We start from the raw sequence: 26,653 nt of genomic DNA, 5'->3' as shown, positions 1-26,653 counted from the left end.
TGCAAGGTAGCGCTAGGAAAAGACAACAAAGGCCCCATTCGTTCACACTCAGTCTCTAGCTGTCATGTAATAATGCACCGAAACCACAGCTCCCTTTCCACATCCAGGCCCCACAGAACTTTCCATGGTTTACCCCAGACGCTTCACATGCCCTGGTTCAATCCACTGACAGCACGTCGACCCCAGTATACCACATCGTTCCAATTCACTATACTCCTTGCACACCTTTCACCCTCCTGCATGTTCAGGCCCCGATCACTCAAAATCTTTTTCACTCCATCTTTCCACATCCAATTTGGCCTCCCACTTCTCCTCGTTCCCTCCACCTCTGACACATATATCCTCTTTGTCAATCTTTCCTCGCTCATTCTCTCCATGTGACCAAACCATTTCAAAACACCCTCTTCTGCTCTCTCAACCACACTCTTTTTATTACCACACATCTCTCTTACCCTTACATTACTTACTCGATCAAACCACCTCACACCACATATTGTCCTCAAACATCTCATTTTCAGCACATCCACCCTCCTGCGCACAACTCTATCCATAGCCCACTCCTCGCAACCATACAACATTGTTGGAACCACTATTCCTTCAAACATACCCATTTTTTGCTTTCCGAGATAAAGTTCTTGACTTCCACACATTCTTCAAGGCTCCCAGAATTTTCGGCCCCCTCCCCCACCCTATGATTCACTTCCACTTCCATGGTTCCATCCACTGCCAAATCCACTCCCAGATATCTAAAACACTTCACTTCTGCTACTTTTTCTCCATTCAAACTTACCTCCCAACTGACTTGACCCTCAACCCTACTGTACCTAATAACCTTGCTCTTATTCACATTTACTCTCAACTTTCTTCTTTCACACACTTTACCAAACTCAGTCACCAGCTTCTGCAGTTTCTCACATGAATCAGCCACCAGCTCTGTATCATCAGCGAACAACAATTGACTCACTTCCCAAGCTCTCTCATCCACAACAGACTGTATACTTGCCCCTCTTTCCAAAACTCTTGCATTCACATCCCTTACAACCCCATCCATAAACAAATTAAACAACCATGGAGACATCACACACCCCTGCCGCAAACCTACATTCACTGAGAACCAATCACTTTCCTCTCTTCCTACACATACACATGCCTTACATCCTCGGTAAAAACTTTTCACTGCTTCTAACAACTTGCCTCCCACACCATATATTCTTAATACCTTTCAGAGAGCATCTCTGTCAACTCTATCATATGCCTTCTCCAGATCCATAGATGCTACATACAAATCCATTTGCTTTTCTAAGTATTTCTCACATACATTCTTCAAAGCAAACACCTGATCCACACATCCTCTACCACTTCTGAAACCACACTGCTCTTCCCCAATCTGATGCTCTGTACATGCCTTCACCCTCTCAATCAATACCCTCCCATATAATTTACCAGGAATACTCAACAAACTTCTTCTTTTTTCTTTTAAACTATTCGCCATTTCCCGCGTTAGCGAGGTAGCATTAAGAACAGAGGACTGGGCCTTTGAGGGAATACCCTCACCTTATACCTCTGTAATTTGAGCACTCACCTTTGTCCCCTTTGCCTTTGTACAATGGCACTATGCAAGCATTCCGCCAATCCTCAGGCACCTCACCATGAATCATACGTGCATTAAATAACCTTACCAACCAGTCAACAATACAGTCACCCCCTTTTTTAATAAATTCCACTGCAATACCATCCAAACCCGCTGCTGTGCCGGCTTTCATCTTCCACAAAGCTTTTACTACCTCTTCTCTGTTTACCAAATCATTTTCCCTAACCCTCTCACTTTGCACACCACCTCGACCAAAACACCCTATATCTGCCACTCTGTCATCAAACACATTCAACAAACCTTCAAAATACTCACTCCATCTCCTTCTCACATCACCACTACTTGTTATCAACTCCCCATTAGCCCCCTTCACTGAAGTTCCCATTTGTTCCCTTGTCTTATGCACTTTATTTACCTCCTTCCAATACATCTTTTTATTCTCCCTAAAATTTAATGATACTCTCTGATCCCAACTCTCATTTGCCCTCTTTTTCACCTCTTGCACCTTTCTCTTGACCTCCTGCCTCTTTCTTTTATACATCTCCCACTCATTTTCATTATTTCTCTGCAAAAATCGTCCAAATGCCTCTCTCTTCTCTTTCACTAATAATCTTACTTCTTCATCCCACCACTCAACACCCTTTCTAATCTGCTCACCTTCCACGCTTCTCATGCCACAAGCATCTTTTGTGCAAGAAATCACTGCTTCCCTAATAAAATACATCCCATTCCTCCCCCACTCCCCTTACCTCCTTTGTTCTCACCTTTTTCCATTCTGTACTCAGTCTCTCCTGGTACTTCCTCACACAAGTGTCCTTCCCAAGCTCACTTACTCTCACCACTCTCTTCACCCTAACATTCTCTCTTCTTTTCTGAAAGCCTCAACAAATCTTCACCTTCGCCTCCACAAGATAATGATCAGACATCCCTCCAGTTGCACCTCTCAGCACATTAACATCTAAAAGTCTCTCTTTCGCGCACCTATCAATTAACACGTAATCCAATAACGCTCTCTGGCCATCTCTCCTACTTACATACGTATACTTATGTATATCTCTCTTTTTAAACCAGGTATTCCCAATCACCAGTCCTTTTTCAGCACATAAATGCACAAGCTCTTCACCAATTCCATTTACTACACTGAACACCCCATGTACACCAATTATTCCCTCAACTGCCACATTACTCACCTTTACATTCAAATCACCCATCACTTTAACCCAGTCTCGTGCATCAAAACCACTAACACACTCATTCAGCTGCTCCCAAAACACTTTCCTCTCATGATATTTCTTCTCATGCCCAGGTGCATATGCACCAATAATCACCCATCTCTCTCCATCAGCTTTCAGTTTTACCCATAACAATCTAGAGTTTACTTTCTTACACTCTATCACATACTCCCACCACTCCTGTTTGAGGAGTAGTGCTACTCCTTCCCTTGCTCTTGTCCTCTCACTAACCCCCACATTGGCAAGGTAGCACCAGGAACAGATGAAGAAAAGTGACATCTGCTCACATCCATTCTCTAGCTGTCATTTATAATGCACCAAAATGTAATGAAAATGAAATAAAAAAGTATGATAAAATGGTAATTAAGACTAACAAACTAAGTAGATACAAAAAATGTTATTGAATAATCGACTGTAGTTATGTATCATGGAGATTCTGTCAGGTAATGTATGCATGTGAGGTCAGTGTAACCTTGTTCAATTGAACCCATTGATTTTGTGTGTGACCTTCCCTATCAGAACAGGTCAAAACATTTTGAGCCCTCTCTGTGGATTCCAAGAAGAGATTGCTTCCTCACGATGAGGTCAGTTCTACTGAATGAAATCATGATACACTTACTGTCCTGAAGAAAGTAGCCATTATACAGTTATACAGGAGCTTGAAATAAAAAAAAATGTGTGCTGAATATTGTGTTGGTATGACCATCACATAATACTTATAGAAGAACCAAGAGGAAATATTAACATTCTGTACTGATAATAATTCCAGGTGAGGCACACATATGCACAGCTGTTAATGTATTGCACTGAACCTGAATTTTAACAGAAAATCAGTACTGTAATATACCATAGTATAGAGGGAATTATCCTGCTCTCAGCATATGCAGTCATCATACTGTACTCTTCCTTGCATCAGGACCACTGACTATGAAGCTGTCAGTCCCGCATGTGCCATCTGCCTGTCTGTATACTCCACCCAGCTACAGTATTTGCATATTTGTTTGCATTAAGAATCTAATGATTTGACTAGAGTTTTGTTTTATTACGGTATTTAATTCCTTTATTTATATATGTATGTGTAAATATGTATTTTTTTCTTTTGTCAGTTACTTGGCCATGAGTCAAGTGTAACAGCACGTGGAGCAGTTGGAGGTCTTGGATTATGTCTGGATGAGCTACTTCACTCCATGCATGCAGCAGTGATCTTGACTGTCTTGCCACATTTGGTAAATGCAGCATCTAACCCATACTGGTTGGTGAAAGTAAGTTGTTCATGGTAGCTTCTGTGATTATTTGATCATTATATCATATGCAGTAATACTATTATTGTTACTTTATGAGCCCATTTTTCTCCTATCTTGTGTGTTTGAGATATATATATATATGGTGGCTTGGGCTTATTCATTCTCATATTTGGTGAGAAGGGAGGAGCTTACCCTCACCCTCTGCAAAAGAGTTGTGCCTGCAACAAGATGTTTGTTTGAAAATCAATGCTCTCAGCTAGCCAGCAGCTGTCTCCAGGGTGATATTACCAGACCCACCATCTCCATCCAACTGCTCAAAGCTCACAAACATTTATTGCTTTTCATAGTGCTTAGAAGTGCTGCCTGACATCTGCTTCACAGCTCTTCTTTGCCTAGAAATCCTGTCTGACTAATGCTACACAGCTGCTTCTATTGCTCAATAAACTTTCTTCCCCTCCCCCATAATTGATCACATTTCCTGCATTAGTGAGGTGGTACCTGGAACAGACAAATAAAAGCTGCATCTGCTCACATCCATTCTCAAGCTGCCATGTATAATGCACCAAAACCACAACTCCTTACCCACTGCCAGGCCTCAAAGCCCTTTCCATGGTTTACCCTGGATGCTGCTCATGCCAGGCTTCAGTCCAGTGACAGCATGTGGACCCCTGTATACCACATAGTTTCATTTCTCTCTATCCTGTGCACACATTTCACTCTCCTGCATGTTCAGTTCCCAGTCGCTCAAAATCTTTTTCACTCCATCCTTCCATCTCCAAATTGGTGTTTTAGTTCTCCTTGTTAACCCCTTTTGAGCACATGTATCCTCTTTGTCAACCTTTCTTCACTCATTCTCTCCATATATCCAAACTATTTCAGCACACCCTCTTCAGCTCTCTCAGCCACACTTTTTCTTTATCACACATTTCTCTTACCCTTTCATTATGGACTTTATCAAACCATCCCACCCCATGTATGTCCTCCATCATTTAAGTTCCAACACACCCCCCTCCTCCTCCTCCCATGCCTCACATTCATGTGATAATGTTGGGACTACTATACTTTCAAACATACCCATTTTAGCCATCTCAAGTAACGATCTCTCTTTCCACACATTCTTCAGTGCTCCCAGTACCTTATCCCTCTCACCCACCTAGTGACTCACTACCACATCCATGGTTCCATTTGCTGCCATGTCCACTCCCAGGTATCTGAAACACTTCACTTCTTCCAGTTCTTCTCCATTCAAACTCACACCCCAACTGAACTGTTCCTCAGCTCTACTAAACCTAATAACCTTGCTTGTATTCACATTTACTCTCAACTTTCTCCTTTCATGTCCCTTTCCAAACTCATGCATCATTTTCATCAGTTTCACACTCAAATTTGCCACCAGTGTGTATCATCAGCAAACAACAACTGACTCCCTTCTCAGGCTGCATACTCGCCCCTTTCTCCAAGACTTACATTTATCTTCCTCACCACCCCATCCATAAACAACCATGGTGACATCACATACCTCTGCTTCCTTATGCCCTTGATTAAAACTTCTTGCTTGTTTTAGCTGCTTTCCTCCCACACTATATTTTTAAGACTGTACACAAGATATCTTTATCACACCTATCATATACCTTCTCCAGATCCACAAATGCAACTTACAAATCCATCTTTTTCTTGTAAGTATCTCCCATACACATTCTTCTATGCAAATATCTGATCCACACATCTTCTACCTCTTCCAAAACCACACTGCTCCTCCCCAGTCTGATGCTTTGTACATGCCTTCACTCCTTCCCAAACAACATACCAGGTACACTCAACAAACTTATACCTCTGTAGTTTGAACACTCACCTTTATCCCCGTTGCCTATATACAATGGCTGCATACATCCATTCTGTATCAGATGTGTGGATCAGGTGTTTGCTTTGAAGAAAGTGTGTGAGAGATACTTAGAAAAACAGATGGATTTGTATGTGGGATTTTTGGATTTGGGGAAAGCATATGACAGGGTTGATAGAAATACTTTGTGGAGGGTCTTCAGAAGATACGGTGTGGGAGGAGAGCTGCTAGAAGCAGTGATATGTTTTGATCAAGGGTGTAAGACTTGTGTATGAGTAGGAAGAGAGGAGAGTGAATAGTTCAAGTGAAGGTCAATCTGCAGCAGGGTTGTGTGATGCCGTCATGGTTGTTCAATTTGTTTATAGATAGGGTGTAGAGGGAAGTAAATGTGAGAGTCTTGGAGAGAGGGGAGAGTATGCAGTCTGTGGGGGATGAGAAGGCCTAGGAAGTAAGTTTGTTGTTGTTTTCTAATGATTCAGCATCAGTGGCAGATTTGAGTGAGAAACTGCAGAAGCTGGTGACTGAGTGTGTGAAAGGAGAAGGTTGAGAATAAATGTGAATGATAGCAAGGTTATTAGGTTCAGCAGGGTTGAGGGATAGGTTAGTTGGGATGTGAGAGAAAAATTAGAGAACTGAATTGTTTTGAATATCTGGGAGTGGGCATGGCAGCGAATGGAACCATGGAAGTGGAAGTGAATTATAGGATGGGGTAGGGGCCAAAGGTTCTGGAAGTGCTGAAGAATGTGCAGAAAGAGAGAACACTATCTGGAAGGGTAAAAATGAGTATGTTTTAAGGAATGGTAGTCCCAACAATATTACATGGGTGTGAAGCATGGGTTATAATTAAGGCTGCATGGAGGAGGGTGGATGTGTTGGAAATGTAATATTTGAAGACAATATGTGGTTTGATTAAGTAAGTAATGAAAGGATAAGAGAGATGTATGGTAATATAAAGAGTGTGCTTGAAAGAGCAGAAGAGAGTGTATCGAAGTATCAGGTAGTGAGTTTTAGCAGGGAAATGTAGACTCCTTCAGAGTGAGTTCTTTGACAAGACTGTGCTTATAATAAAACAGCCTCACCAGAAGTGACTTTTCACTTTTAGTGTAACCTTTTGCAGGCATAGCCATGTAACTTCATACTGGAAGCAGCACAGCCTTGAAGTTGTGGGGGAACTTTCAGAGAAAGTGGTCCCCAAGTTATTTATTAATGATAATATTAGTCCTCTGCAACTGTTCCCTCTGAATCCTCAAGTCTGATTAGCTGCCTTTAACTGACAGTTTACAAATCTCATGCTAAATTTATGTTGTGTGTATGTGTCTGTGTGTATGTGATGTTTTGGTTCACTTGCCCAATAGTTGACTCCTCAGTATTAAGAATGTAAGAATGTGTTCATGTTTCAGGTAGAACTTTGTGATCTTCTCTCAGGATTGCCACTGAGTTATACAGATCATATAGAAAGTAACAGCAGCTACAGTACAACAAGCAGTTCTGTTCCATTACGGCTTGCTGACAGGTTTTCTCACCGTGTGTTGACGGCTGTTCTGATTCCTCTTTTATCTGATCAAGATCCTAGAGTTCGCTCAGCTGCTGCATCAGCTTGTGTTAAGTAAGTTATATGTCTAGATCACCAAAGTTAGTTAAGAAATATAATAGATGTATTAGGTAGGAGGTTTAACAGTGGTGTTACAGTGAGCCAGCATTGTAAAGGATGTCACGTTTGCCTCTCTGGCCCAAGTTACTGTCTTTTCTTTCTCTTGCATATATATGTTGGCTGCTGGAACTCATTCCCTTTTCCTATCTCACATAGATCTTGACAGAGTGCATCTCACATGACTCATTATCTTAAACCAAAAATTTCTTACTTATCCCTTTGGCAACAGTGACTGACTCAAGCTGAGGTACACATCATTGTAGCTCATTGCAAAATGCTGCTAAAGTTAGTGGCATTTAAAAAATAGTTTGTATGGTTGGCATCACCTCCCTGATCTGAATGCATTTGATGATAGGATGGTAGATGTCGGGTGTTTGGATTGTGAAGGTATGTGATGTGAGAGAGTCAGGGCAAGTGGAGGAAAGAGTAGAGGTGGTGAAATCCATGTTTAAGATATAATGTGGCTGGGGGCTGGAATGAATGGTATTGCAGTTGAATTTCTTAAGAAATGGGGTGACCATGCTTTTGATTGTTGTTTAGGTCTTTCTTTGTGTGTATGGATCATGGTGAAGTGCCCAAGGATTGGCGGAATGCCTGTTTAGTTCCTTTGCATAAACATAAGGGGAATGAAGGTGAGGGTTTTAATTAAAAAGGTATGAATTAGTTGAGTGCACCTAATATGTTTTATGGGATAATGGTAATTGAGAGGGTGGTGGCATGCACAGAGCATCAGGCTGAGGAGAAATAAGTGGCTTTAGGAGTGGTAGAGGATGTGGGTGAGGTTTTTACTCTGAAGAATGTGTGTGAAATACTTTGAGAAACAGAAGGATTTGTATTCATTGAACTAGAGAAAGCTTATGGTGGGGTTGATAGAGAGTCTCTGGAAGGTGTTGTAACTCTGTGGTGTGCAAGAAAAGCTGCTAGGAGTAGTGAAATTTTATCAAAAGAGTAAGGTATGTGCTCGAGTAGGAAGAAAGGAGGGTGAGTGGTACCAGATTAAGGTAGGTATATGACAGATTAGTGTGATGTCACCATGCCAGTTTAATTAGTTCATGGATTGGATGGTGAGGGAGGTAAATGAAAGGGTCTTGGGGAGTGGAACAGGTATGTAGTTTATTGGGCTTGTGGGTAGTGTGGGAGGTGAGTAATTTGTTTGCTTGCTGAGATACAGCATTGGTGGTAATTTTGAGGAAGAAACAGCTTATTCTAACAATAGTATCTCCCTTCATTACTTTGCACAAATATGCTGTTTCAACAATTTAACTTATTTATTAATACAGTTTCCCAACATTAAAGGATCATATTAATTTTTTTTTTTTTTTTTTTTTTTTTTTTTTTTTTTTTTTACTTTGTCGCTGTCTCCCGCGTTTGCGAGGTAGCGCGAGGAAACAGACGAAAGAAATGGCCCAACCCCCATACACACGTACATACACACGTCCACACACGCAAATATACATACCTACACAGCTTTCCATGGTTTACCCCAGACGCTTCACATGCCTTGATTCAATCCACTGACAGCACGTCAACCCCTGTATACCACATCGCTCCAATTCACTCTATTCCTTGCCCTCCTTTCACCCTCCTGCATGTTCAGGCCCCGATCACACAAAATCTTTTTCACTCCATCTTTCCACCTCCAATTTGGTCTCCCTCTTCTCCTCGTTCCCTCCACCTCCGACACATATATCCTCTTGGTCAATCTTTCCTCACTCATTCTCTCCATGTGCCCAAACCATTTCAAAACACCCTCTTCTGCTCTCTCAACCACGCTCTTTTTATTTCCACACATCTCTCTTACCCTTACGTTACTTACTCGATCAAACCACCTCACACCACACATTGTCCTCAAACATCTCATTTCCAGCACATCCATCCTCCTGCGCACAACTCTATCCATAGCCCACGCCTCGCAACCATACAACATTGTTGGAACCACTATTCCTTCAAACATACCCATTTTTGCTTTCCGAGATAATGTTCTCGACTTCCACACATTTTTCAAGGCTCCCAAAATTTTCGCCCCCTCCCCCACCCTATGATCCACTTCCGCTTCCATGGTTCCATCCGCTGACAGATCCACTCCCAGATATCTAAAACACTTCACTTCCTCCAGTTTTTCTCCATTCAAACTCACCTCCCAATTGACTTGACCCTCAACCCTACTGTACCTAATAACCTTGCTCTTATTCACATTTACTCTTAACTTTCTTCTTCCACACACTTTACCAAACTCAGTCACCAGCTTCTGCAGTTTCTCACATGAATCAGCCACCAGCGCTGTATCATCAGCGAACAACAACTGACTCACTTCCCAAGCTCTCTCATCCCCAACAGACTTCATACTTGCCCCTCTTTCCAGGACTCTTGCATTTACCTCCCTAACAACCCCATCCATAAACAAATTAAACAACCATGGAGACATCACACACCCCTGCCGCAAACCTACATTCACTGAGAACCAATCACTTTCCTCTCTTCCTACACATATTAATGTGTCCTCAAATTCTTATTTTCTCCAAATTTTGTCTTTCAGGTTGGTACCAGAAATAATGAGCACTGGTGACCTGATTCATAAAGTGGCTTCCGGTCTTGTACATAGTGGCTGTCTCAAAGATAATAGAGATGATGCTGGGAATGATTCCTTATCACTTCAGCAGTGGTCCTTTAGGGGCCTCCCGTCTATACCAGTTGCACCATTTCATCAGCTCTTTCCTGAGAGACATACCTATCCAGCTGAGAGGTAAGAATTTATTGGAGGTTTATGTTTTCATCATTTTCTTTAGAAATTATGATCTTAAACTTTTACACCCGTACAGTAATAAGAATGCTTCAAAAATGAATTAGGAAAAGTGATGAAAAGATACTAATTATGTCCACTTTATTAAGTCAGTGACTAAAAGTCATACATAACAGCAGTAGTAGTCTTTTAAGTAGTCTTAATTTTTTTGAACAATTGATGCATCTCTGAATGATTATATATGTACTTCATATTTTATATATTTTATGATTGTGTTTATTCATATATCTTCATTATGTTTGCTAAGAGATGTATTGAAAATGAAGTAGCACAGATAGTATTTACACCAAATATATGTTTACCAATCATATTAATTTTCATGCATCAGAGATCCATTTGCAAAACTTTAGCATGGAATAGGCCTTATAGTAGTGACAGATTTGAAAAGAAATTTATTTTATCATTTTATTAATTTTATTATTCTTTACAAGTGAAAGTTGTAAAGATATTGTAAGGTTTATCAGTCATAAAACCTTATGTAATGATGTTAGAGTCAAGTAATGGGAGATTTGTATATCAGAGGCATTCAGAAAATCAAATAGAATTTATATTGAACCTTCTCATGGGCATGTGAAGCACCTGGGGAACCGTGGAAAGGTCTGTGGGGCCTGGTTGTAGATAGGGGGATGTAGTTTCAATGCATTACACATGACAGCTAAAGAATGGATGTAATGAATGTGGCCTTTCTTCATATATTTCTGGCAATACCTCGCTAATGCAAGAAACGGCAATCAAAATCTTTTGCACTTCATCCTTCCATCTCCAGTATTGTCTCTCCATTTTCCTTGTTCCCTCCACTTCTGACACATATATCCTGTTTGTTAACCTTTCCTTACTCATTCTCTCCAAATTTTTTTTCATTATTATTTTATTATATTTGATCGCCGTTTCTCTTGTTAGCAAGGCAGCACCAGGAAACAGATGAAGAAAGACCCATCCACTCATATATGCACATATGTACATACATGCACATACATGTACATATACATATATACATACATACATATACATATCAAGTGATGATATTCCCTCAAAGGCTTAGTCCTCTGTTCTTAACGCTACCTCGCTTACACGGGAAATGGCGAATATGTATGGAAAAAACACACAGTTTGGTCTCCCACTTCTCTTTATTCCCTCCACCTCCAACACATATATCCTCTTTGTCAACCTTTCCTCACTCATTCTCTCCATATGTCCAAACCATTTCTTCTGCTCTCTCAGTGACACTCTATTTATTACTATACATCTCTCTTACCCATACATTACTCAATCAAACCACCTTATAACACATATCTTCCTCAAACAGTTCATTTCCAACACATCCACCCTCCTCCATACAACCCTACCTATAGCCCATGCCTCACAACCATTAATATTGTTGGAACTACTATTCCTTCGAACATATCCATTTTTGCTCTCCGAAATAACGTTCTCTCTTTCCACACATTCCTCGTTGCTCCCTGAACCTTTGCCCTCTCCTCCACCCTGACTTACTTCTGCTTCCATGGTTCCATTCGCTGCCAAATCCACTCCCAGATATCTAAGACACTTCACTTCCTCCAGTTTTCTCCATTCAAACTTACATCCCAACTAACTTGACCCTCAACCCTGCTGAACCTAATAACCTTGCTCTTATTCACATTTACTCTCAACTTTCTCTTTTTGCACACTTTTCTAAACTCAGTCACCAACTTCTGCAGTTTCCCCACTAGAATTAACCACCAGTGCTGTATCATCACAAACAACAATTGACTCACTTCACAGGCCCTCTCATTCCCATCAGGCAGCATACTCGCCCCTCTCTCCCAAATTCTTGCATTTACCTACATAACCACCCCATCCATAAGCAAATTAAACAACCATTGGGACATCACATACCCCTGCTGCAGACCGACCTTCCCTAGGAATCAATCAATTTCCTTTCTTCCTACTCATACTCATGCCTTACACCTTTGATAAAAACTTCTCACTGCTCCTAGCAGCTTACCTCCCACACCATATATTATTAAGACTTCCACAGAGTATCTCTGTCACCCCTATCATATGCTGTCTCCAGATTTACGAATGTTAGAAACAATCCATCTGTTTTTCTAAGTATTTCTCACATACATTCTTCAAAGTATAACCCCTGATCCACACATCCTCTACCACTTCTAAAACCGCACTGCTCATCCCCAAGCTGATGCTCTGTACATGCCTTCACCCTCTTAGTCAATACCCTCCCATACAATTTTCTAGGAATACTCAACAAACTTATGCCCCTGTAGTTTGAATATTAACCTTTATCCCTTTGCCTTTGTACAATGGCACATTATGTGCATTCCACCAATCCTCGTGCACCACACCATGATCCATACGTACATTGAATATCCTTACCAACCAGTCAACAACAGTCATCCCATTTCTTAATAAATTCAACTGCAGTACCATCCAGTCCCAACACCTTGCCGGATTTCACCTTCCACAAGGTTTTCACCACCTCTTCTCTCTTCACTAAACCTCTCTCCCTGACTGTTTCACTTGGCACACTACCCTGACCTTTGCTCCCTCACCCACGGTGCAGCTCACTTCACCTTCCATGGTTCTATTCACCTCCATGAACATGCACTCTCAGGTGTCAAAGATACCCCACTTCCTGTAAGTTATATATTTCTCTGTATGTTTATTTATTCATTAGTACCCTAGTACCCCTTCAAAAAGGATCCTGGTGTTATGCCAGGACCCTTTTTTCAGGGTTTTCTGCACCTTGAAGGCTGTGCTACTATAAATGGCAGGGACAGGATGGACTTCTTTGAAGTGAGAAGTTTGTGATAAATTTGACTTTACCATCAGCAGACAGTATCTACTGGCACTCTGTTTTTTTTTTCATATATCTGAGAATTTAAGTATGTCCTTAAAAGGTAATAATGAAGAATCTGGTTTGTATTATCAAATCATACTAGTATGGTCTTGTATGTTTGATTTATTTCTTGCAGCTCTGGTCCAGCACAAGATCCGTCAGAAGCAGATCCTCAGAAATCACAAATCTCACAGTCTCTTTCAAGACTCATTTATGCATTCACTACCCATCTTATGAGTACAAGCTGCAAGTTCCAAATGGTTTGTATAATACTCATGATTTGGTGATTGTGAAAATGGTTGATGATTTGATGAAATGCCATGAAAATGTTGAAAGTTGAATTTATAAATGGATCCTTTATTTGCTATTTAGTGCATTGTTTTGGAACACTGACTTGTGAGCGAATTGATCTTTCTCAAAACTCTTAGAATTTATCATCTTATATGTGATTCCCTATGACCCCCATTATCTGTAGACACTGATCTGTGCAGTCATTATGATGTGTTGTTACTGAACTTTACATGCTCATCGTTATCATATCTTGTATTGGTTCCTTTCTTGCTATTTTTATGTCCTTTTGAAGAAAGTGTGATTTTCTACCCAGACATTGGATTATGATGATTCTCCTAGTTTTAGTCGTCTTAGTTTTTTAGTAATAAGTCAGTACTTGCCAACATGATGAGTTGCCAGTGTTCATCAACTTTGTTTAGTCTGTTTTAGAATAATCATGTTATTACCTTCTCCAAATTCTACAGTAATTTCTTTGAAGTTTCCCAAGGTTACTGATAATAGAATACAGATATTTGGGAGTGATGTAGTAATATCTACAATTATATATCAAAATATTGTAGTATGAATGCTTCAAACTGATTTTATCTAAGCATTATGTTGCATGTACTGTAAGCATTATTTAGCCCATGCAGATTGCCATTGTGAGAAATGTGTGTATGCATGGTGTGGATACAGTCTATAGTCACAGAGTATTTTGCACATGTTTTGCCCCTTGCATCATGCCACCAAAGCACCTTTTAGTTCTTCTGGTTCCAGTGGTGTTAAGAAGCTCAAGACCATCGCCACAGGTTAAAATGAATGTGCTCAGACATTATGAGAGGTGAATGAAAAGGACTATTGTCTTTAAATGAGGCAAACAAAGTGGGGTGCTACTGTCTTTAATTGAGGCATGTGATTTTCTGCAATAAAATGAACTGTGAGCATATTCTTGAGTCTGTTAGCTGACCAACTAAACAGATGTACTACCAAGGCCATGTGCTCAAAATTTGTTCCATTCTCTCCATAATCAAACCTTGGCAATATGAGGTCATAGATAAACTAGAGGTACAGTGGAAGAGTTCTGGAGAGAGAGGAATGGTAGAAGAATGCATGGAATGATGTATGCATGAGGGAGGCAAATAAGGACAGGGATATGTAGAGACTCTTTGCCATGGGCCCCCCCACCTTGAGGGAGTTCCTGAAGTGAACAGGCATTAGAGGTATAGATAGACAGATAGAGGGAGTGAAAAGTTGGTGTGAAGTGTGCTCTTGGACTTAGTGAATATACTATATGAACTATTTGTGATAGTGCAGAGAAGATAAAGGAGATTGCCAAGAGGGAAACATTAATCAGTGCATTTATTATTATATCTGTCTACCTATCTCTCTGATGTCCATTACCTCTGGAAACTCTCATCAAAAAGATGGCCATGGCAAACAGTCTTCACTTGTAATATTTTCTAAATTTTTATCATGGGTATTTACAGCTTGGTTGTGTAGAAGCTTTGTCACAGCTTAGCGAGAAGTACTCTCCTGCCCTCTACCCAGCAGCATGGGGTTGTCACATTCCTTCTATGCAATTAAGGTAAAGAAATTTATTCTTTCTGTAAATATGTATATATTTTTCTATTTTCTTTTTAACCTCAAATGACTAAAGCTACTTATTGTATCAGGCTTTTGTCAAACCATTATATTAATATCAGAGCTCTTTATGCCTCAGAAATAATCAGATAACTTTAGCTTATCAGAATTTAGTAATTTTATTCAGCTTTTTGTAATTTTTAAGTGTAAGTAACCTTTATGCTCAAGTGTTTAAGTGTGACTTTGTAGGGCATTATGATGTGTTTCTTCATAATTGTTTAGATTTTACTTTGTAAGGTGTGTAAATGTGTTTATTCATTATTTTTAGACTGTTTGAGCTCTGATTGGAAGTATGATGACCAGTTTTCAACAGCTTTAATTATCAGCTTAAATTTGCCAGATGCCATGGTTGTTCATGTGTTTGTTATCTGTTGTCATTGGTTATCTTTCAGCTTTTCATTCAAACAATCCACCCAGCCTACTCTTTTGTTTAAAACGAGCTTAGTCTCTCATAGATATCTAAGAGTTTCATAACACTTAACCTTGAATCCATGTTGTCTCTCAACATGAAGTCGTCCATTTTCTTTTTAGTTATTTTTTCCATACTTCGCAGATTACACTGATCAGGGAGATCAGTCTGTAGCTCAGCACATTTATCTGGTCTTCTTTCATACAGACAGGCATAACATTTGCCCTTTCCACCCCCTTTGGAGTTTGCCTCTCTCTTAAACAGTATTTCACATGGTTTATCAAGTGTATGGTGAAATTTCATCAGGACCTTGAGCCATGTATGGGTCAAGACTTTTTAGTATTCAAGTATTCTATTAATGTCACTTCTCAATGTCTCAGTGATCTCTAAAACCTCCTCCTGATACCATCTCTTTGGTTTTGTGGCTATAGTGTCTTCCACTTTAATAACTTCTTTGAACTCTTAATTCATTTCCTTACATATTCTTACATCATCATCTTCAACTCTTCCCTCTGAATCCCTTATCCTGATCAGGTGCCCTTAAAGTGACAATTTATTTCTGTTGAATTTATGGAAAAGTTATTCTTTCCAAATTTGTTTGTTCTTTTTTTTTTTTTTTTTTCGCTGTCTCCCGCGTTTGCGAGGTAGCGCAAGGAAACAGACGAAAGAAATGGCCCAACCCACCCCCATACACATGTATATACATACGTCCACACACGCAAATATACATACCTACACAGCTTTCCATGGTTTACCCCAGACGCTTCACATGCCTTGATTCAATCCACTGACAGCACGTCAACCCTGGTATACCACATCGCTCCAATTCACTCTATTCCTTGCCCTCCTTTCACCCTCCTGCATGTTCAGGCCCCGATCACACAAAATCTTTTTCACTCCATCTTTCCACCTCCAATTTGGTCTCCCTCTTCTCCTCGTTCCCTCCACCTCCGACACATATATCCTCTTGGTCAATCTTTCCTCACTCATTCTCTCCATGTGCCCAAACCATTTCAAAACACCCTCTTCTGCTCTCTCAACCACGCTCTTTTTATTTCCACACATCTCTCTTACCCTTACGTTACTCGATCAAACCACCTCACACCACACATTGTCCTCAAACATCTCATTTCCAGCACATCCATCCTCCTGCGCACAACTCTATCCATAGCCCACGCCTCGCAACCATACAACATTGTTTGTTCTTGTACGTCCTATTATACTTCACAGATGCTGGCTGACTGGAATGCTTTGTCAAAGCACATCTCAAAGCTTCTTTGCTCTTTGATATTTTTTACTGTACTGTTCTTCCCTCTTTCATAACCCTCTCTTCATATTTAAGTCTAGAGATACCTATGTTCCTATTCCATTATTGTTAATTTCAGAGAACTTTCACTACAAATTCTTTGTTGTGTCTAGTGAACTCCATTTTCCAGTTTTTTTCTGTAACCATAGAAAGTGTTAAATTCTCTGTAATTCCATGACTGTAACACCTTGTAGTTTCCGTGACTGTAACTCCTCTATAAATCTTGTTTCATCTCTGCTCATTTTACTTCATTTACGATATCATTTCCTTATACTTTTAATGGCACCTACACCAAAGTTAAAATCCCTCAGTGTTGATTGGTCATCCTTTGTTTCTCTGGCTTTTTCTGCAATCTCCTGTTTTCCTTACAAGCTATGATCCTGGATGTTCTGCATTTTTCAAAATTTGTCATTCACCAGACCATCTGTAACAGTGTTTATTATTTTTTATGCAACTTTGCTCAATTTTCTGTTTACCTCTGTATCAGTATTCATAGGTCTCTGCCCCACTAAATCAGTCCTCCTGCTCTTAGTCTGTTTACTAGCTACAGAAACTGCATCTGTTCCCCTCCTGGTCCACTGTTTTCAATACTTTTTCTGCTTTGTATTATAGGCAGTACCTCTTGTTCAACAGCCTTTAGTACATCTAAAATAGACCCTTCTGACCTTTTTTGTTCTTCAATTTTTTAGCTTTTTCCTGTAATTAAGTACCTTCTAAATCCCTTCAACTTCTTCGAATCTTTGTTCATACCAATTTACTGTATTATTCAAATCAGTAAGTTCCCCTTCTTGTTTCATGATGCATTTCATGATCTTTTTCTTGAACCCATAATTTCTTTACTTCCTCCTGTAATTGTGTTAACTTTTATTGTCTTGTGATTGATCCTTCTTTCTGTCCTCTTTTTTTCTGCTCAACACCACAACTACTCCAGGCAAATATTTACATGAATGAGGCAACTCTTCTAGGTGGATATTTGTGCACTGACTTTCATGTCCTGATTTCAAAGCCCCTTGCCTGCATGGTCAATCATCCTCCAGACATGCAAGTGACTGCACATTTTCGTGAGTTTTCTAGGAATGAAATTGAGCAACTTATAGCTAGATTTAGAGGACCAGGTAGATGATAATTCTGAATTGGTTAATGATAATGATCTGTCTTCAGATCATGTGGTCAGTGCTTTTTTTGGCTGCTGGCACTTCCAGTATTGAAAGTTGACCAAATTGAAGTAGAGAAGATAATTCTAGCAGAAGTGGAGGCATTGTTGACATTGCATGCCTGATTGAAAGAGCTGTATCTGACTGGTGCATCTGGTAATTTTACAACTTTTGTAATTTTGCTGGTTCAAAAATTTTCATCAATGAATCACATTGAATATAACAAGAAGATATCAGTCTCATAAGATTTAATATGATAACAATCAGATGATGATAAATTTTTTGGTGTAGGTAAAATGAACAGAAAACACATGTAGCTACAACTCAACACAAAGGCCATGCTTCGCTACAACTCAACACAAAGGCCATGCTTCTTCCCATTTTAGCATATTATGCTGAGGCATCTACAAAATTAGTGTACATTATAGAATGAAAGTAATAAATGAAATATTCTTGTATGAAAAATTTTAATTTGTTGGGTTAAAAACATTTTTTTAACTTGAAAAATGTGAATTTTGAGGGATGGTTAAGGACTTAAGGGATCTTCTTAGAACAGTATGATCTTGATACTTTCCCTGATTTTATCTATTTCTAACTATGATCAACATGAAGGCAGAGAAACATAAGCCAACTTAGCTTAAGGTTTAAGATAGGCTCACCCCAGAGTAGTTCAAATGGTCTGTCTGTCAACTGATATCCTTGCCTTCTTATTTGGATCTCTATTATCCCGGCTCATGCAATGCTTAAGGTCTCAAAAACTCAATAAGATATTAAATGGGGATAGGGGATTAAGAATACTTCACACGTATTCCCTGCGTGTCATAGAAGGCGACTAAAAGGGGAGGGAGCGGGGGGCTGGAAATCCTCCCCTCTCGTTTTTTTTTTTAATTTTCCAAAAGAAGGAACAGAGGGGGCCAGGTGAGGATATTCCAAAAAAGGCCCAGCCCTCTGTTCTTAACGCTACCTCGCTAACTCGGGAAATGGCGAATAGTTAAAAAAAAAAAAAATTGCTTATTTACTTCCATATATATCTTTATTTAAAAAATTTTCCTTACTTGATTGGTGTTTCCTGTGTTAGCAAGGTAGTACCAGGAACAGTTGAAGAAAAGCCACTTTCTCTCACGTCCATTCCCTAGTTGTCATGTGTAATGCACAGCTTCGTATCCTCAGCCAGGCCCCAAAGATCTTTTCATGGTTTACCTTGGATGCTTCACATGCCCAAGTTCAGTCTTTTTATACTGTTATAGTAATTCTGTGATAAACTTGCTCACTCTCCCCATATCATTCACTCTCTTTGTATTGCTTGGATATGATACCATTTGAATTGAGAATAATTTGAAGATTTGATTCACTGGGTTTGGCAGCATTCTTCAGCATTCAATTTGAAACCTCATATTTTTCACTCCCAGCTGCTATTAGATTCCTAATGACTGACACCATTGTCTTTGTTTTCAGATATGTCATTAAGGGGCCTCTTAACTCTCCACACCCCATCCCCCTACCTATATATAATAGGCTGTGAAAAGCTATACCTGAATTCTTGATAAAAAGCTTGCAGGCTAGGAAACTTCTCTCTGGTTCAGTTATTTTGTGTGTATGCTCTTGATCCACCCTATGGAGGTGGGAATGGTATTGATGATAGAATGTAATATTCTCAACAAAACCTTTTTTTCTTCAGTGAAACTAACATGCACATTGGATTGGTCACAGTAGTCCTCTCCCTGGCTGGTGAATCTCCAATAGCTGGGGACCTTAGTGTGCAGCAGAATATCCTTACTATTGCTTCAAATGTCCTTGCAGGTAAAACTAGCATATATATACTGCGTTGACTAACTAATGATTTAAAACAGAATGAATGATTTAATGTAGTTTATCAAATGTAGATAGTTTAGAATGTTGTATGGAGAAGGAAAATTCAGTCTTAACTACTGTATTTTTGTCAATGATAGATTTTACTCCTCAGGAATTGCAGTTGAAGTGTTGAGACAAGGCAGGGAAGACATTGCAGGAGTTAAAACACCATGGTCATTTCTGGGATCGCCTCAGGTAAAACGCTTATCTTCTATTTGCTCACTCCCTCTTATTGTTTTAGTAGAAGCCTGTTAATTTGAGGTTATATTATTTATTTGTCCATCCATCTATGTCTCTGATGTCTAGTCCCTCTAAGAACCCCTGTCAATATTGGGGATTAAAAAAGATGTAAAGAGGTACATTTATAGTACTTTATAAGAATGGTGGATGAATGAAATATGACTGAGGACATGGTTAATGCAGACAGCATATATAAATTTATGTTGTGCAATAGTAGATAATGTTCAAGAGATGGGGCTGTATAAGAGCTAAACTTCCTCCTCTTACGGTAGAGGTAGGTACGTACTGAAATTGTTATCACCAAAGGTCTTGATGCTGCTACACTTCAGGATTATTTTGGCTGCCCTGTCATATAGATCTAATTTGTTATTGTAACTTGTCCTTGGGTTTTGTAGAGAATTAATATGTAAGCTATAAATACCTAAATGTTGCTTCACTGAAGACCAGTTTTGAATTACTTCATGCTTTATGTCTGGTTAAATTTTTCAGAGAATTCCGTTGCTTGAAAAAAAAAAAAATAGATTGGTTGGCTGAACCTAGCCTTTATGTCACAAACATGATGTCAGAAAGGTACTTATACACTAGACTTTCTGAGGAAGCTTTTCATGGAGGAATTGTCCAGAGGCCTTTGACATTTCTCATTTTATTTGTAAATTATACCTTGGTCTAGGTGCCTAGGCTCAATCTTGCACAGAATAGACTTTCATTTTGCTAGGTAAAGGATCACAGATGTGCCAGATGATAACTTAAGGTGTCTGTGGTAATTTCTCCTCCTTTGGCTTTTGGCCTCTATGTTGGTAGGCTCTCATAGCTTGCAGAACAAATTGACCCTGCAAAGAAAAGTGAGTTTGAAGAAAGAGAGGCTGCTTCTCTCTAGGGCACTGTTCTGTGAGCAAATTTTCCTCTTGTTTCTTGCTATTCCTAACCTTCACTTTCAAGAAATATCTCTCCTACCTGGCAATAGTCACCATCAGGTGTCTGACTGTCTGGTTTTGAAGAATTATCAGATGGTCAGCCTGGTGCTGCTTGACAGTCACTGGGATGATGACTGATTATTATCGATTATTGATTTGAGGAAAGCACAAATGGAGATAGCTTGCGCTGATACTGCTGAATTTCGAGGTTAAGAGGCATCTATCCTAATGAGATCATAGCTAATAGGTCACCAACCCAGAGGGGAAACAGTTTCTCATTCCTCTAAACCCACTTTTATTTATATGATCATGGGGGTTGTTGTACATTTATTAACCTCTGATTGACAGGTAACTTCTGTAGCAGAGGCTGTGGTGCAGCACATCTTACGTATTTTGTGTGTATATACCCATGTGTTGGAGGATATCGTACCAGGATCCCGACCTACACTTGCACCTATAGGTCCTCCATCAGCAATTTCTCCCATCAAGGTATTTACATCACAGTTTATCTCTTGTTAATATTAGCCATTTTAACATGTATTTTCATACTTCTTACCTTACTTATAATTTTTCTACATCAAGGTAAAGTTGGTTTATGTTTTTATGTTAATGTGAAATTTTATGAGGGATGAGAAGAAAAAAGATTGAAGAAAAGATTGAGGGAATATGAAATATTGAGATGTAGGTATAGACAGGGATAAGATGAGATTTTTGGTGTTAATTTTCAACCCACTCACCAGTCAGCTTGTACTTATATGTCTGTAAGACTACCATTCCATATAGACTGCATGCATTGATAGTTTTTATCACAGTTTTAAGGTAGAATTCTGGGTAAGGGTATGGGTGCTGAATACCTTCATGGGACAGTTTATCTATATTTTTTTTTTTTTTTTTTTTTTTTTGTCGCTGTCTCCCGCGTTTGCGAGGTAGCGCAAGGAAACAGACGAAAGAAATGGCCCAACCCACCCCCATACACATGCCTTGATTTAATCCACTGACAACACGTCAACCCCGGTATACCACATCGCTCCAATTCACTCTATTCTTTGCCCTCCTTTCACCCTCCTGCATGTTCAGGCCCCGATCAAACAAAATCTTTTTCACTCCATCTTTCCACCTCCAATTTGGTCTCCCTCTTCTCCTCGTTCCCTCCACCTCCGACACATATATCCTCTTGGTCAATCTTTCCTCACTCATTCTCTCCATGTGACCAAACCATTTCAAAACACCCTCTTCTGCTCTCTCAACCACGCTCTTTTTATTTCCACACATCTCTCTTACCCTTACGTTACTTACTCGATCAAACCACCTCACACCACACATTGTCCTCAAACATCTCATTTCCAGCACATCCATCCTCCTGCGCACAACTCTATCCATAGTCCACGCCTCGCAACCATACAACATTGTTGGAACCACTATTCCTTCAAACATACCCATTTTTGCTTTCTGAGATAATGTTCTCGACTTCCACACATTCTTCAAGGCTCCCAGAATTTTCGCCCCCTCCCCCACCCTATGATCCACTTCCGCTTCCATGGTTCCATCCGCTGCCAGATCCACTCCCAGATATCTAAAACACTTCACTTCCTCCAGTTTTTCTCCATTCAAACTCACCTCCCAATTGAATTGACCCTCAACCCTACTGTACCTAATAACCTTGCTCTTATTCACATTTACTCTTAACTTTCTTCTTTCACACACTTTACCAAACTCAGTCACCAGCTTCTGCAGTTTCTCACATGAATCAGCCACCAGCGCTGTATCATCAGCGAACAACAACTGACTCACTTCCCAAGCTCTCTCATCCCCAACAGACTTCATACTTGCCCCTCTTTCCAAAACTCTTGCATTCACCTCCCTAACAACCCCATCCATAAACAAATTAAACAACCATGGAGACATCACACACCCCTGCCGCAAACCTACATTCACTGAGAACCAATCACTTTCCTCTCTTCCTACACGTACACATGCCTTACATCCTCGATAAAAACTTTTCACTGCTTCTAACAACTTTCCTCCCACACCATATATTCTTAATACCTTCCACAGAGCATCTCTATCAACTCTATCATATGCCTTCTCCAGATCCATAAATGCTACATACAAATCCATTTGCTTTTCTAAGTATTTCTCACATACATTCTTCAAAGCAAACACCTGATCCACACATCCTCTACCACTTCTGAAACCACACTGCTCTTCCCCAATCTGATGCTCTGTACATGCCTTCACCCTCTCAATCAATACCCTCCCATATAATTTGCCAGGAATACTCAACAAACTTATACCTCTGTAATTTGAGCACTCACTCTTATCCCCTTTGCCTTTGTACAATGGCACTATGCACGCATTCCGCCAATCCTCAGGCACCTCACCATGAGTCATACATACATTAAATAACCTTACCAACCAGTCAACAATACAGTCACCCCCTTTTTTAATAAATTCCACTGCAATACCATCCAAACCTGCTGCCTTGCCGGCTTTCATCTTCCGCAAAGCTTTTACTACCTCTTCTCTGTTTACCAACTCATTTTCCCTAACCCTCGCACTTTATCTATATATCTATTTGTATCTCTGACCACTGTTCCCTGTTGGAAATCCCTGAAAGAGGTAGCCATGGCAAAAGTCTCCATAACTGGTGAACTCCCTGGGACAGCCATGTTCTGTACCTTCTCAGACATAAGAAAGAGAGGTACTGTATAGCTGAATAATTATATTTCTAATGATATTTATCAGATAATTGTAGTAGTGTTACTTATCAAGTAAATTTAGAAATTTTATCGATTATCTTAGAATAAAAGCAAAACAATGATCATTCCAGGTCTTTATACTGTAGAAGTTTTAATTCCTTGTCTTATCTTCATGTATCTTGAACCCAGTTGCCCATGGCTGCTTTTCCTCTTCACAGTGAGATTTTTAATCTCTACCTCCAGGGTGGTGTTCATGCTCACTGTAATATAAAACCTCGCATTGCTTGCTTCATGGATCTGGAGCCTTCTAACCTTGATGCCTTTCTTGATCATAATTTCTCTACCTTTTATTACTTTCATATGTCATGTATTCTCTCCTCATTCATCCAACTATGTACATCTCTAATTGATTGATTTCTTGCAATGAAGTAGTGTCTTTCTTCACAGTCATGCACAGAAATCTGCTTTGCAAAGGGGGGTTTCACTGTATAGGGATAACCCATTGAACTCTGAAGTGTGTTCTTGAGAGAGCTCTGAATGAATTAGTTTTCAACAGGGTGACTGTAACATTCCAGAGTACATTGTTTCTTACCTGTGAGTACTTCCATTTTCACCTCCAAAGGTGATACTCTTCCTTGTCACCTTTGTATCCATTGCCACATATCTTGCCACATATTTTACTTGCTTTCCCTCTTCATCTTAATATCAACTCAGTTCTCATCTCTCTACATCAGCATGCCATTTATAATCTCATATCACCTTCGAAAAAATGATTGATGTTTTATTAACTCTGTTTAGTTAACTCCTACATGATTTAGTTTTCATGATGCTTACTGATATTTTATTTCATATAGAGAAGATCAAGAGCAGAGACTACTGGAGATAAAAACCATTCACATTCATCCAACAGTGGAGAGAAAGGAGGTTAGTTTTTGTTTTCTATCCAGTTTGTTGTAATGTAGATGAAATTCTCTTAGATCATTCATGATTGCAAAGCAAATTAGAGTTAAGGGCTTGATGTCTTTGTCATGGTAGTTGCATTTTGGGCTTGAAGGATCTTAGGGTACATTGACAAAGTGTTTATAGTGTTGTAGAGATGGAGAATGTCCAGAGCATAAGTGGGATAGTGAGAATCTTCATTTTCTGGGAAGTGTGGTGGTTGATTGGCTGGTGCGTTGGAGGTTAGGTTATTTCAGTGCATTTTTGCCTTGTCTTTGGTTTGTTTATTTGGGATGGGGGGAACTTTGAGTAGAGGTTACTGAAGTGTGAGGCAGGATTAAGCTTTTTATATCCACTTGGGGGTTGGTGTGTAGTTATAGAGTGGCTTGGGTTGGAGTTTTGTGCTGTTGCATAGAATTAGGATGCCAGGCATGTTGAGGTGGGTCTGTACTGGGAGGAGCCTTGTTTTGTTGTGGTGTTGAGTGTTTGTTGTTGCTAGGCAATTAGTGATTGTTCTGAGTGCATAATTTTATTTGGTTTGCATCTTTGTTATATTTACTTTTGAGATGGTAGGAGACTGGGCACATGAGGCATAGTCTTAAAGTGGAATGGGTTGATTATTTGTGTAAGATCCCCCCCCCCCCCCAAAAAAAAAAAAAAAAAAATGATGCCAGTTACTATTCCAAAGGCAATTATTTTGTGTGTTGCTTTTATGTTATTGATGTGGAGAGTGGATGTTGTGTGTGTCATATGTGATGCCTTTAGGCTGGTTGGTGTCTTGTCCATTCAAGGTGGCTTGAGGATATAACCAGGATTTGTGTATGTTTAGGGTTACAAGAGTGATTTAAGACTGTGGAGATGCAGACATTCTGTTCTGGGTGGGCCATTGTTCCAGATGTGTAATGTATTGCTACATGTATGATGTTGCTACTGGGGTGTAATAGTGTTTTGAGTTGATTGTGAGGTCATCTCCATGTGAAATGACCTTTATGTCGAGATTTGCTTGAGGTAATGCGAAGTTGTATAGGAAGAGAATGAAAAGAAGTGGAGAAAGAACTGCTCTTTGGGGAACTTCATTGTAGAATTTAAGTGTTTTATAAGTGAATCCATTATGATTATTTTTGGCATGGTGGCTGGCTGGAAAACTGGTCAATCACTTTTTGTCATTGTTGTGGAGGTTTTGTCAAGTATCTTTTGTGTGATGATGTGCTAGGGGACTGTGTTGAATACTCTGTTGATGTCTATTGCTAGTAGTACTGTGCAGGAGTGGGATTGTGGTTGGTTGAATCCATCTTTGATATGTTGTCTGAGCTCAGTGTGTAATGTGGTGGTACAGTGCTTATTTCTGAAACCATGCTATGTGGATGAGAGTGGGATGTTTTGTTTCCATTGTGGGTAAATTTTTAACAGAATTCAGATACTAAAGATAAAAGTGATATAAGGCAGTAGGAGGATTGGATAGTTTTGAGTGTATTTTGGGATTGGTATTATGTTAGCAGGTTTCCAGATATTAGGGATTTTGTGTAGTCATAGGTAATGGAAGGTATCTGTAAGTGCTTGCATTGCAAGTGGGTCATAGTGTTTCGTGTGAAAGCCTGATATATTGTTTTAGGCCTTTAAGGTTTTAATGGCTGTGCTTGGGAGTGAGAGGTGGTTGAGCAGTTGTTTCTGAATTGATTTTGTGTAGGTGTTTTATGATTTTCCTGTTTAGGAGATTGGTGAAAAGTTATACTTTGAGATGGTTTGGGCTTGTGGACAGAATACAAGAAAGGGTGTTTACAAGGAGGATGTGTGACAATAGAATTAAAGGGGTTGGTGTGAAAGAAAGACCTCCTGTGATTTGGGGAAACAAAGTGGAAGAGCAATGGAAGGAGAGAAATGGTGGAAGAATGCATGGAATGGTGTATGTGAGGGATGCATGCAGTGACAGGAATAAGTGCAGACTTTTACCATGGCTACCCTCTTGATAGGAGCAATACAGATAGATAGGGACGTGGTGGTTTGTGGGTGATTTTTGAGTGGTGTTTCATGAG

General features: G+C 39.7%; 1 protein-coding gene across 2 annotated transcripts in view; it reads left to right on the top strand.

Annotated features, from left to right (window-relative positions):
• The window catches only part of htt (huntingtin), a 133,184-nt gene that overhangs the window by 24,762 nt on the left and 81,769 nt on the right, over positions 1-26,653 (top strand). For both annotated transcript variants that reach the window (XM_071693678.1, XM_071693679.1), the window contains exons 13-21: positions 3,930-4,085; positions 7,308-7,513; positions 10,095-10,301; positions 13,334-13,457; positions 14,955-15,052; positions 19,656-19,777; positions 19,941-20,023; positions 21,331-21,471; positions 24,536-24,605. In XM_071693678.1, the coding sequence (XP_071549779.1) occupies positions 3,930-4,085; positions 7,308-7,513; positions 10,095-10,301; positions 13,334-13,457; positions 14,955-15,052; positions 19,656-19,777; positions 19,941-20,023; positions 21,331-21,471; positions 24,536-24,605 (1,207 nt within the window). The remainder of the gene's footprint in view (positions 1-3,929; positions 4,086-7,307; positions 7,514-10,094; positions 10,302-13,333; positions 13,458-14,954; positions 15,053-19,655; positions 19,778-19,940; positions 20,024-21,330; positions 21,472-24,535; positions 24,606-26,653) is intronic.

Source organism: Panulirus ornatus, chromosome 56 (assembly GCF_036320965.1).
Source record: "Panulirus ornatus isolate Po-2019 chromosome 56, ASM3632096v1, whole genome shotgun sequence".
Lineage (NCBI taxonomy): Eukaryota > Metazoa > Arthropoda > Malacostraca > Decapoda > Palinuridae > Panulirus > Panulirus ornatus.
This window is presented reverse-complemented; position numbering and strand designations above follow the sequence as displayed.